The sequence below is a fragment of the Gambusia affinis genome, linkage group LG01, assembly GCF_019740435.1.
Source record: "Gambusia affinis linkage group LG01, SWU_Gaff_1.0, whole genome shotgun sequence".
NCBI classification, from domain to species: Eukaryota; Metazoa; Chordata; class Actinopteri; order Cyprinodontiformes; family Poeciliidae; genus Gambusia; species Gambusia affinis.
In genome coordinates, this window is record NC_057868.1 from 43,534,826 (window position 1) to 43,548,854 (window position 14,029).

General features: G+C 41.6%; 1 protein-coding gene across 2 annotated transcripts; it reads left to right on the forward strand.

Moving 5' to 3' along the window:
* Positions 1-578: 578 nt before the first annotated feature.
* Positions 579-3,683, forward strand: LOC122836613. 2 transcript variants are annotated; one of them, XM_044126306.1, is made up of 3 exons: positions 579-747; positions 825-890; positions 1,350-3,683. In XM_044126306.1, the coding sequence occupies exon 3, from the start codon at positions 1,730-1,732 to the stop codon at positions 3,095-3,097; it is 1,368 nt and encodes a 455-aa protein (XP_043982241.1). In that variant the 5' UTR covers positions 579-747; positions 825-890; positions 1,350-1,729; the 3' UTR covers positions 3,098-3,683. The 2 variants fall into 2 exon arrangements, with proteins under 2 accessions (XP_043982241.1, XP_043982230.1); XM_044126295.1 differs by having other exon boundaries at positions 579-838; positions 1,298-3,683.
* The last annotated feature ends 10,346 nt before the right edge of the window (positions 3,684-14,029 follow it).

The window sequence follows — 14,029 nt, forward strand, 5'->3', positions numbered from 1 at the left end:
GTGGTGACTGGGCGCGGCCGAGGTTCATCAGAGACTGGAGCTAAGCATCTATCTTATAGACTCGTTTTGACTTATTTGTCAAGGACTGCCCGCCTCTTCCCTCTTTCGATTTCTTGTTTTTAAATAAATTATTGGAACTTTTATTGGTCGTTGGAACTCTGTTCACAATCCCTGCTAGTTTTATATTGGGTACTCCACTCGGGTGCCACACAAAGCAGGTGATTGATTTTTTGATTGATCTGATCAGTGCATTTTTTAATCTGCTTAAAAACTAAGATCTGCTGTCAGACTCATTCTCACACTGCTCAAAGTTGTTGGATAGTGAAAACATTTTGGACTCTTTTATTCTATGTGATGTGCTGCACCAGGCAAATTTTACTGTAGCTTGTTGTTGGCATAGAAGATGCAAGACAGCAGAAACTTGCTTTGAATGTCATAAGTGTCATAAGGCTGTTAATCTGGGCTCAAACAGGTATGCATAGTTCTTTCTTGATGCTCAGAGTTGATCATTGTTTGCTAACATTTTTCTACATCTGCTTTTAGACGACTGACTATAGTTTGTCAGTCCAGGTGTAACGGATATTAGATACAAAAGTTGAAATTCTTGCTAAAATGTGTTTGGTAAACATCTTTGTATATATTTTATAACTGCCTTGGGATGAGTGGTGTTTGGCGCCCCCTACTGGTTGCCTATAAATAAGAGGGGAAACCGGAAATTCCACACAGACGGTTTTGCACTCTTATGTGGTAAGTCATCAGGTCTGGTTCTCCTCTGACTTGTTTTTGTGATTTTGTTCGGGGACTAAATTGGAGTGTTGTTGCAGTGCACAGAGAACAGGTGGACTAGTAGGGGAGGCTGACGGGATGTTTTTGTCGACTACTCATTGCAGGTAAAAGTGTAAATAATTTGATGTGTCAGTTATGTTTGTCAGTTTGTCAGTTATGTTTGTCAGTTATGTTTGTCAGTTGTATTAGCCTGTTTGTCAGTTATGTTTGCCTATTTGTTAGTTTGTTTATTAGCTGTTTTCATGACAACATGGCCGTTATTTTCTGTTAAGCACTAGAGGGTGCTATTTAGTAATTTAATGATTAATTTTGATTGCTATCTGTGTTTGTTTTTCTAGATTGTTTTGTTTATAGAAGAAAGATGAAATTGTATGGGATTTATATTAAAGATGTATTATTAAGTATAATCACTATACGATCGCATGTTATAGAGAAAATATGTTGATAAACTTCATTGTAATAATCATTTGTCACAGACGGTTTTGCACTCTTATGTGTGCACAGAGAACAGGTGGACTAGTAGGGGAGGCTGACGGGATGTTTTTGTCGACCACTCATTGCAGGTTGTAAAATAAACCACTTACAATCCAACCCACTGTCCACGCGAGTCTGTATGACAGGACCGGTAAAAAGGAAGCTGTTACATTGGTGCCGTGACCCGGATTTCAATCAAGCTCATCGAACCTGTGACCGTCCTGTCTGCTACATCGGTTTTTGAAGACATCAGTTCACATTGTGTATGGGTTCATGTTCACAGCTGACACAGTAGCATTATAGTGCAGTGTAAAGATATTTCTATACACTGAGAATCTTTATGTGCCATTAGAGTAATATTTTGATTTGTTTTGTTTATTATTCGTTTATTCCAAGTTGGTGATTTTATTTCCTATTGTGTTTTAGATTCTGAATTTTTTTTTTTTTTCATTTGTTAAACTCCTGAACAATGTCTAATCAAAGTAACCACTGTTGGTATAGCACACCCATTAGTATTGGTAGAGGAAGAGGTGTGCTTGCTCCCATTCCTTTTTCTGTTGATAGTCCTGCTCCTAGTGGTCTTATGGCCTCATTAGATGAAATTCCTAGTGCTAGAGTCCATAATCCTGTTGACTGTTATACCAGAACACCTATGCCTAATATCACACCAACACCGAACCCTACTAGTGACAGTTCTGAGTGTGTAACTGCCCAGATGAAATCTGTTATCCAAGAGATAGGACATCAGCTTGCTGACAGCATCATTTCACGCATACAGCCACATAACACAGTTGCTCCCAGTTCTACAGCCACACAAACTGTAGCGAGCATTATGGGTCAGTCCGGTTGTGTATCTGATGTATCGCAGGTTCAAGTTGTCATGCAGAGAAAAGTCAAAGAACCTCCATGTTTTGCAGGTAATGGCTCAGACTCCATTACAGTGCATGACTGGGAAGATCAGATGAGAACATTCATTAGGAAAAGTAATGTTAAGATTGAAGAGCAGGCTGATGAAATTCTTATGCATCTGAGGGGAAAGGCTAAGGACGTAGTTAAGTTTGGGATTAGAAATAGTAACATTAACATTACTGCTCACCCTGACATGATTTTTAGTCTCCTCAGAAAACACTTCAGCTCTACTAAGTACTCTGCTGTCCCCTTAGCTGACTTTTATTCGACCCTTCCCAAAGGCCACGAAGACCCATATGACTACTGGCTGAGACTAAACAGAGCAGCTGACTTCGCCTCTGACTGCCTGAGAGAACAGGGCAAATTATTTGAAAACCCTGAGATGGAGGTGACACGTATGTTTATTAGAAATTGTCCCTGTAAAGACCTGACTCTCACTTTCAGGTCCAAAACTATTGATAAGTGGTCAGCGTGTGAAGTCCTGGAGGTGCTGAATGAGTACCATGCTGAGGTGAGCTGTAAAGAAACTTCCCCAGTGCACCACGAGAAGACAGTGGACATTAAAGTGCACAAAGCAGAGGTAGGCCATGGCTTGGTCCCTACACACAACAGTCAGGAGAACTCCCAGACACACAGCCCTCAGTGTGTCTCCCTGACAGATGTAATGTTCATGTTAGAGAAGGTTCTGCTGCATGGAGCCTCTGATCAATCACATGTAAGAAGGCGAACTCCACCCAGGCGACCTGTAAACAATACAGACAAAATTGATGGTTTCACAATTAAACCATGCATTATTTGCAAAGCTGACAACCACAGTGCCTTGTCACATTGCCGAGAAAACAGGCTCTGTTTCAAGTGTTATGCTCCAGGCCATTCACGCCACAACTGCCCAACTAAAAGAGCTGCCCCAGAGCATCAGGAAAACTGACTGGTCTGCACACAAGGGAGAACAGTGCAGATGAACTCAATAAGCCTCCCATCAGTAATGAGTTTCCAGAAATCCAAGATAATGCATCCCTCTATGAGTTGTACAGTAGTACATTGATCCCATCCAAGAAACTGATATTCCAGGGATCCCAAAGAATAGCAGAAACTAACAGCCTGTTCTACACACCTGTGTCTGTACAGAATGGCCTCACCCTCAAAGCACTGTTAGATAGTGGTTCAATGGCTTGTACAATAAATGAGTCCTCTGTTCAGTCCCTTTTACAGCAGTGTCCTGACATAACGAAAAGCACAGCTGAAGATTATGTCATTATAGGCTGTGGTGGACAACAGGTTTTCCCCAAAGACATGTATGACCTTGATGTCATGGTTTATGGATGTAGGATGATAATTCCAACAATGGTTGTTCCAGGCCAGACAGAACAGATGATTCTTGGCAGCAATGCCATAAAACACATTCTAACCCAACTAAAGAACACTGACAGCTACTGGAGACTAGTTTATGCACCCAACAATGGCCAGACACCTGACCACTGCCAATTTCTATCACTACTATCCAATACAGAACGTTGGAGGGTGAATGCATTCCAGATAAAGTAGGGACAGTGAAAGTCAAGAGTTGTGTGACCCTGAAACCACGGAGTGAACACCTTGTCTGGAGCAAGTTACCTGAGTCAGCAGTGATGTCGGCAGGCAGTACAGTGATTGTTGAACCAACACGGTCTAAAGCTAGGCCAAGAGACATCCTTGTTGGCAGAGTTGTCACTCCTCTTTGGGGAGATCGATGGGTGCCTGTTAGAGTCATCAATCCTACAGACAGAGTTGTAGTACTGAGAAGAAATGCCAAATTAGCAGATGTGTCTCCATGTATTGCAGTTGAAGACCTACCAAAAGCTGACAAGATTGAGTGTAATATGCAGCATATACAGAGTGAAGTTGTGCAGCCAAGGTCAGAGGAGGACATGATGCATACACTGAAGACTCTGGGTCTGCAAGACATTGACCTGAAATCATGTGAAGTGCCACTGCAGTGGAAAGACAAGCTCCTTGACCTCATTGTGCAGCATGAGTCGATCTTCTCCCGTCACAAGATGGATTGTGGAGAAGCTAAGGGGTTCGTTCACCGCATCCATCTTGTCGATGACAAGCCATTCCGTTTACCTTACAGACGCATACCACCAAGCCAGTATGAGAAACTGAGAATGACTCTGAATGAAATGGAAGAGAGAGGCATTATCCAGAAGTCAAACAGTGAGTATGCATCTACACTCGTTCTGGTATGGAAACCAAATGGTGACCTCAGAGTCTGCACTGACTTCAGATGGCTCAATGCGAGAACTGTGAAGGATGCTTACCCACTTCCACATCAAGCTGATGCTTTGGCTGCCCTTGGTGGTAATGCGTTCTTCTCAACGATGGACCTGACATCAGGCTTTTATATCCCTCTTCACCCTGATGACAAAAAATATACAGCATTCTCATCCCCATTTGGATTACATGAATATAACCGCCTTCCTCAAGGTCTGTGCAATAGTCCAGCTACATTCATGAGGATGATGATGTCCATATTCGGTGATGAGAACTTCACAAGCCTATTGTGCTACCTCGATGATCTGATGGTTTTTGCACCTACAGAGGAAACCGCACTCCATCGCCTACACATGGTTTTCTCCCGCCTTAAAGAACACAATCTTAAACTCGCACCCAAGAAGTGCTTCTTCCTAAGGCGGACTGTGAAGTTTCTTGGGCATGTCATCAGTGACAATGGTGTCCAAACAGACCCTGAGAAAGTGAAGGCCATAAATGACATCCAAGTCACTGACCTCATGCAGCCTGATGGAAAAACACCTTGCCCTAGCAAAATCAGATCTTATCTTGGCATGGTGATGTATTATCAAAGCTTCATTGAGGCATGTTCTGCAAAGGCAAAACCACTGTTTAAACTAACAGCTGGACTGGATGCTCAAAACAAACACAAAAGAGGTCGCAAACCTGTCAAAAGGAAAGGTCATGTGAAGTTGACACCTGCTGATTGGACAGATGCATGCCAGACTGCTTTTGAAACACTGAAACATGACCTCATGACAAGAGTCACTCTAGCCCACCCAGATTTCAAGGCCCCATTCATTCTGGCTGTCGATGCATCCTTTGATGGGATTGGAGCTGTCCTGTCACAACTACCACCTGGTGGAACAGTGGCCAGGCCAGTTGCCTTTGCAAGTAAAACTCTTTCATCCTCTCAACTGAACTACCCTGCACACCGCCTTGAATTTCTTGCCTTGAAATGGGCAGTATGTGACAAATTCAGCCATTGGTTGAAGGGCAGACACTTCACCATATGGACTGACAATAATCCATTGACATATATTCTGACCAAACCCAGACTTGACGCGTGTGAACAGCGGTGGGTGGCAAAGCTTGCTGCATATGATTTTGACCTAAAATACATCCCTGGCCCAAAGAACATTGTTGCAGACCTTGAGCCGTGAGCCATTTGTCCAATCATGTGTGGGTCATCGCCTCATAAATGAGCCATATACCTCGCTGTTGGACCAGGTCAACAGTGTGAATGACAGACTCGTACAGGATGTCTTCAGAGTGTCCAACAACTGTCAAGCTGTTGTAGATGATAGTAGTGAGATGCCAAATGAGACAGTTCAAGATACAGTTCCACCAAACAAAAAAGGCAGATGAAGTTGCTGCCATCCTCAATGTTCAGTCCAGCGGAGGTGTGAGTCATATGATGGGAACTGGTGTTGACCCCAATTTTCTGCTGGATGAAAACCAGTCATCTTCATTCCCACAGAGCCAGCTTATCAATTGGCAGGAGTCTGACAACACAATCAGCAGAGCCATGTACTATGTACAGAGACATAGAAGACCTACCAAACGTGAAAGGGCTAATGAATCACGAAGCGTGATTAAGCTACTGAAACACTGGACCAGACTCACCATACAAAATGGCATGCTGTACAAGGCAAGGAAAGATCCTCACATGAATAAGAAAATCCTCCAGTTCATAGTACCTGACTCAATGAAGCAGAAAGTTCTCCATGGTCTCCATGATGCAGCGGGTCACCAAGGCCAGCACCGTACCTTGTCCCTGGCGAGGCAGAGATTTTTCTGGAGTGGCATGGGCCATGATATAATGAACTATGTTCGGTCCTGCCAGCGCTGCATTGTAGGGAAGACACCGGAACCACACAGCCGTGCGCTACTTCAAAACATAGTCACTACTTAGCCTATGGAATTAGTCTGCATAGACTTTTGGACTGCTGAGCAAGGGAACAAGTCTGTGGATGTTCTAGTTGTGACTGATCATTTCTCCAAGATGGCACACGCCTTTCCCTGCAAGAATCAGACTGCCAAGGAAGTTGCTCGTCGTCTCTGGAACAACTTCTTTCTCATTTATGGGTTTCCTCGCCGTATACATTCTGACCAAGGAGCCAACTTTGAGAGCAAGCTAATCAAAGAGCTTCTAGAGATGGCTGGGATACAGAAATCCCATACAACCCCTTATCACCCCATGGGGAATGGTATTGCAGAGAGATTCAACAGGACTCTGGGAGACATGATCAGATCCCTTCACCCTCAGCCAAAAGCAAAGTGGCCACAAATACTGCAGCTACTAACCTTCTGCTATAACTGCACAGAGCATGAGACAACAGGGTTCGCACCATTCTACCTGGTGTTTGGAAGGATCCCTCGTCTACCTGTTGATGTGATGTTTCAACATGCCCTCAACAATGATATTGTTGTCAACTACTCAGACTTTGTTTCTCACCTAAAGAAAGATCTACACGAGGCTGCTCAGATTGTGCAGAAAAACAGTCTCAAGGAACAGACTCGCCATGCCAATCTATACAACCGCAAGTTCAAGGGATCACCTCTCGTCATTGGAGACAGAGTACTGATCGCCAACAGAGGAGTGCCAGGAAAACGCAAGATTGCAGACAAGTGGGAATCTACCCCTTATGAGGTCATATCAGTCAAGCCTGATATCAATGTCTACAAAGTTAAGGATGTCCTAACGGGCAGAGAGAGAGTTGTCCACAGAAATCTGCTACTCTCTGTTAGCTTCTTGCCATGTGAGAGTGCTGAAGACCATGAATCTGACAGTACTGCTGCTATGCATGGAAGTGGTCTATGTCCAGATGTACCTGATGTAATGGAGGACAGTGATGTCCGCACAGTCAATTGGCTGATGCAGTCCGGCGATGATGGAACCCATTCAGATGATGACGACTCACTTGACCGGGAATCCTGTGCCATCCAGTCTGACTCTCTCTCAGTTGTTACATCCAGTCCAACCAGTCACCCGATTCCTGTCCACAATATTGGCCACTCAACAGTCGATGATATAAAAGATCCAAAACATTGCCCAGACATGGTAATAACCCCTACCAACTCTGTCCATCCAGACGTGCCCTCTCCTGATAAACTCCTCATAGACATTGACACCCCTGTGACAGCTGCTCCAGACGGTGACTGTTCAGACACTGCCCTTCCAGACTCCTTAACCCAGACTGTTTCCACACAGCTGGACCGTCGTATTCTTAGGGACCGTAGTTCCATTAGGCCCCCCAGACGTCTTATTTGTGAGATGAACAATCAAACAGTAGATGAGACTTCTTTATCTGCCGTATCTGTTAGTTCCCTGATTCAGTTTTTTTCAAATGCATTTTCAATTTAAGTAACAGAGTTAGGACAGTATTAAGCATTGAAGTGCTTGAGTAGTACTTTTAGGATCACAGGAACATTGTTTACATTTCAGAGGCGTAATGGGCACCTTTGAGTCTGTGTTTAGCTAGGAGTTTGATCGCCTCCTTTCTTTACATACTCCTTTTTGGGAGAGTTTTTACACTGACAAGTATACACAGTTTTGTTCCTAGTGTTGCACACTTTCTTTTTTGCTTTCCCCTTGGTACACACATTTTTTTATTTGTTTGTTTGTTTTTGTTTTGTTCGATCCGAAATATTACTTTTCATATTTAGCAGAATTTCAGGGGGGTGTATGTAACGGATATTAGATACAAAAGTTGAAATTCTTGCTAAAATGTGTTTGGTAAACATCTTTGTATATATTTTATAACTGCCTTGGGATGAGTGGTGTTTGGCGCCCCTACTGGTTGCCTATAAATAAGAGGGGAAACCGGAAATTCCACACAGACGGTTTTGCACTCTTATGTGGTAAGTCATCAGGTCTGGTTCTCCTCTGACTTGTTTTTGTGATTTTGTTCGGGGACTAAATTGGAGTGTTGTTGCAGTGCACAGAGAACAGGTGGACTAGTAGGGGAGGCTGACGGGATGTTTTGTCGACCACTCATTGCAGGTAAAAGTGTAAATAATTTGATGTGTCAGTTATGTTTGTCAGTTTGTCAGTTGTATTAGCCTGTTTGTCAGTTATGTTTGCCTATTTGTTAGTTTGTTTATTAGCTGTTTTCATGACAACATGGCCGTTATTTTCTGTTAAGCACTAGAGGGTGCTATTTAGTAATTTAATGATTAATTTTGATTGCTATCTGTGTTTGTTTTTCTAGATTGTTTTGTTTATAGAAGAAAGATGAAATTGTATGGGATTTATATTAAAGATGTATTATTAAGTATAATCACTATACGATCGCATGTTATAGAGAAAATATGTTGATAAACTTCATTGTAATAATCATTTGTCACAGACGGTTTTGCACTCTTATGTGTGCACAGAGAACAGGTGGACTAGTAGGGGAGGCTGACGGGATGTTTTTGTCGACCACTCATTGCAGGTTGTAAAATAAACCACTTACAATCCAACCCACTGTCCACCCGAGTCTGTATGACAGGACCGGTAAAAAGGAAGCTGTTACACAGGTTCTCAATATTGTGATCCTTGACCCTCGTGCTTTTTGTCCTGAGACGTGGGACCCAAATATCCTGGAAAACACAGCTAATCATCAAATGCTCTTGGTTTGTAAAAGAAGAGACAGAAGACATTTTAATCTCACTCTTTATTCACAACAGTGTTCTTGGACATAATTGGGAATACATCCAGTTCTTTGGATTGGGAACAATCCCACACACCGATTGTATCAGGAGCTTTACTGTTCATAATACATGACTCATGGCTCTCATCTTTTGCCTCAACATAAATGGTTTTCCAGATGTCCTAATCCTTCAGAGGCAGGATTTATCAGAGAAATAATCTTTGCAACTTTTAGGAACCCTCTTATTCAATAACTATATCCTCCCACTAGCTCAGAAAATAAGATTGATTACCATAACTATGATAATGATAGCCATCTCTACATTGCAATACCAGGTGACTGAACACATACATGCACAGAACACGTGCTTAGAACAGATCCATGTGTGGATGTGCCAAAACTTTCTCCAGCTGAATAGAAACAAAACTGAAGTGATCTTTAGACCTAACAAGGAAAAATCTAGAGTTACAGATCAAGAAACAATGCACAGCTTCAGTTATTACAACTGGAAACTACAGATCAGGTTGAACTCTGCTCTGAACATTCAGAGCCACATAAAGAAAGTTACAAAGTGAACGTTCTATCACCTGAAGAACATTTCCAGGATTTTAGGAATAATGTCTCAGCCAGATCTAGAGAAACTCTTCCATGCGTTTATTGTTAGTTGCATTGACTACTGCAACAGTGTCTACTGCGAAGACACTGTTGCAGTGTTGTCAGGACTGAGACCAATGCCGTTGTCTTACTCATTCTGCTGCATGTAGTGATGTGTCGGTCGCAAACGATCCGGCTCTAAGAGCCGGCTCTTTGAAGTGAACGATTGGAACTGGCTCCACAATGGGAGCCGTTTTAGGATCCTATTTGAGAGCCAGGTTTTTTTCTACAGTATATCGCTTTCTCTCCGCCTCCCTGTCGTTGTGCTTGTGCTCTGCAAGTTTTTTTGTCCTGCGGTGCCTCGCTGTGCCCCCCACCCCTTCTCCTCCCCCTTCTCCTTCTCCTTGCGTGTTTTGCTCTTCTGCCAGTGCTAGAGCGGAGAGTTTTTCTGCTCTCATGTCAAGCGTGTGCTCCACACATCTGACCAATCACACATAGTTTCAATTAATAATGTGGTGGGAAAACACTGAAAAAAAAGTTTATCTACACTTTTTTTGTGGAAACGGCAGGCAATTGGCCAAGCTGTATAGCGTTCGTCGGGAGGTATTTATGTACAGACACTCACTCAGCGGTCAAGTGATTTAATACGGTGAGTTCTTCATCTCTAGTGGTTCAAAACTTTTGTTCACATGTTTTTTTTTATCTTTCATAGTTTTATACTTTAATTTGGCACCTTTTCTGTTATGAAGCTGTTTGATACTTTTTCGTATTGTGGTGGGTGTTTGTATTTATATTTAACTGTTTAATTTATTTTAAGTTATCTTTGCTATTTTGTGATAATTTAATTGGTTATAATAAAAGGTTTATTTATAAAGCATTGTTATGCGGCATATTTACTCATCATAAGTGCTTAACAATGTCAATAATGAAACAAAATAGGCTATTATAAAATTTCGTTTAAGCTATTAATTAGATAATATCAAAAATATATATGGGGAGCCATTTGGGAGCCGGCTCTCCACAGTAAGAAGAGCCATTAGAGCCGCATCTCGAAAAGGAGCCGAAAATCCCATCACTGGCTGCATGTGCAAGACGTAACTGACAGTATCCGGTTTAGGATTTTCAAAAGCTCCTCCAGACTCAATACATAGAACGGACATATTTAATTATTTCTTGCATGGCCCGGTACCAATTGGTCCACGGACCGGTACTGGTCCACGGCCCGGTGGTTGGGGACCACTAGTGTAAAGCACTTTGAACTGTCTTGTTGCTTAAATGTGTTGTAAAAATAAAGTTGATAAATTCAATGATATTATGTTTTGCAGTAAGAGAAAGAGTTATAAACCTCATGATTTGTGGAAAATTGTGGTTCATTTTCATGGAATGCTTCATGAGAAGCTTCTGAAAATGATTATCAGTCTTTGGTCTGGTGCTGCATTGAACATTTGGTTACAGTCATTGGAATTAGCAAAGCTACACCTGAGATTTCTTGGAAATTAAATGCAAAAAATTGTTTCTGTGGAACAGAGGTATCCAACTCATGTCCCCTGTAGCTAGTGATGGGCCATCATGTTTTAGATGTCCCTGCTCCAACACAGCTGTTTTTTTCCTTAGTATAATTCCAGAAACACCTAGAAAATGGTGTTTCCTGGAATCAACAGAATTCTGTTGAAAGACTGATCCCATCACAGCTTCTGTATGGGAATTGGTAATTTGTTTGTACAGTTATTTTTGTAGTACACAACTCCAGGCATGTGCCCACACCCACCCAAAAACACACATAAGCTCAACCACACACAAGACCTGTGAAAACAAAATCAAGAAAATTTTCTCGAAGTGGCCCAAGAGACATTGCTGGTGTCCTCCAGAAGTAAGAAGCATTTTTTCCCTTTGATACTGTACCTTTCTCTGATGAGACAGAAACCCTGATGGCAATACTAGTTCTCTTTGAACAATAAAAAATGTAATCTCTGTGTAACACAACCAAACACATGGAGAGACACTGCGTCAGTAAGAAAGCTGCTTCCTGGAGTGTGTAAAGCTATGTGAAGCTGTGGGTCTCTGGGTCGTTGCTACAGAGCTGCGTCACAGAGGGAAACTTAGCTGCCCTGTATGAGCACACCGGGCCATGCAGGCACATGTAGACAAAACCAGTATAACTACAATTAAACATGCATGGCTGCACTAAACTCTGAGACATTTCAGTTTGCACACACTCTGCATTAAGACTTGTTAACTCAGGAACAAGGAGCCAGGTGTGATCAGGAAGGTGCTGATGAACCACATCAAGAAACTGATGTAAAAAAAAAGTGTCATGCAAAAAAAAAGCAATTTCTGCAAAACCTATTTGTGACCACTCCCAGAAACAGAAACAATCTGAGGAAAGTGGACATGTATAGGTGTCTTATAATTATATAGCTATATAAAGTCAATTAAAGATGCAGATTACTTGAAATGTTACAAATATCTAGGAAAAAGGCCAATCCAGCCAAATTTGCAGTACCTTATTTTCGTTACACTTCTGAAAAATTACAAGGATTTGGGAAAGGGGAGACGTGCTTTCCAGCAAATATGGGGTTATTACGGTAATTTCAACCCACTGCAGCAGGAAGTGAAACTAATCTGAGGGGCACTTTTGATAGACAGTAAATTATGAAAATAACTAGCTAGATATTGAAAGTTCCTGTTGTTATGGATAAATAGGCAAATATATTTACTCACAGGACACTTAAAGAACTGCATACAATAAAAATAAGCAAAAATATCCAGGCGGAGGTTTGAAGTTAAGGGATTAAAGTGTTAAATATGAATGCACTGATATGAAAATGTGGTTTCTGGGTCGAAAGCTGATATTCGTCAATGTCACATAGATTTAAAATATTTCCTTAAACTTTCAACACTGTGTAGAAGCAACCACAGGGTCTTCATTTTCTGCTTCAGTTTAACACCCCATAAATCTGTCCACATCACAACTTCCATATTTTTCAAAGTTTTCGGTGAAAATTTAAATTATGTGGTATGGTTGGTTGAAAAGCCTTGAAAAGGTGGGTGGGGTTTGAGATGAGAGAGACGCTCACCCAGGGCACCAAACAGGCTAGGACCACCCCTGGTCAGAAGGGCCGGTGGCAGCCTCGCTTTTGTCATTCTGCCCCAAGGCAAATGTGACCACGGTGTACAGTAGCTTACCACCATCTGTGTATGAATGTATGTATGAATAAGTGAATCACTGACTGTAGTGTAAAATGCAGGCCATTTACCACTTCAGCTCATATTAATGTTTTAGCATTTTTTTCTAAATATTTATTTTTATCCTCGAAAATTAAAACACTAACCTAGTGACCTAAGGTACAGTAGTGTAATCATCTGTAGAAATGAGCAGTAGTTAATTTTATTCCCTAAAACTGTTTTTACTGCTAACAAGCTAAATCTAATATCAACCTGCCATTACTGCAACTCATTTGATTGTAACAGTGCAGATGGAGCACAGTTTGTTGTTCAAAATCTAAAGTCCAAGTAAGAAATGACACAGGCATATTTCATGGATCATAACCAGGCTGCTTCAAAATCCAAGAAGAAAAGGCTCACACAGATTTGTCCATCTTTGAGTCAACCTTGGAGACAGATTTAGCCTCCAGATTACTGCAGTGGGGAAGGTGTGTGCATCTTTGTGTGCTTGGAGGAGGGGTACTCCTGTTACATTTACTAAGACTCATCAACTTGAATAAATTTGTCTCCAAAACTGTGTTTTGTTGTGGACCTTTCACTAATCATCGCTAAACAAAATGCCAAGACTCTTTGACCGCAAGGCAATTACATTTTATATTTGAAGTGCAGCCAAAAGACCTTAGAACTTGCTCTCCCAACAAGCTCATTAAATTAGCATGTTGGAGCTTCTCCCCAGCTAGATGCTCTATCACGCAGAGTGCCTCCCACACTGTTATTTGTGCAGAGGGCCTGAGCACAGCACATTTTCTTTTTTGTTACTGATTTTTGCATTGGACCAAGTGGAGTTTTTCTTTTGGCTTCTTGAGATCTTTTTCTGTTACAAAAAGCATCATAAACCATTTGGAGCATGTCTCTGAACGGTTAAAGTGAATATTAAAGTTGACATGAATGAAAAATCTCCACCGTAAGTGTTCAAATTACACACACAATTTGGCACAGACAGTGGGTTGTGCCAGGTTATATCATCTTATCTCTCTGTGGTGACACACATAAAAAGATGTTTCCATCAAAAGGAAGACAGTCAAAACTGCTGAATTACCAATAATATTAAACCATGTTGCAGCAACATGTCCCTTATTTAATGTTAAACTAGTCTAATCAAATAAGATAAGAAAGGCAGGAAAAGTCTGAGA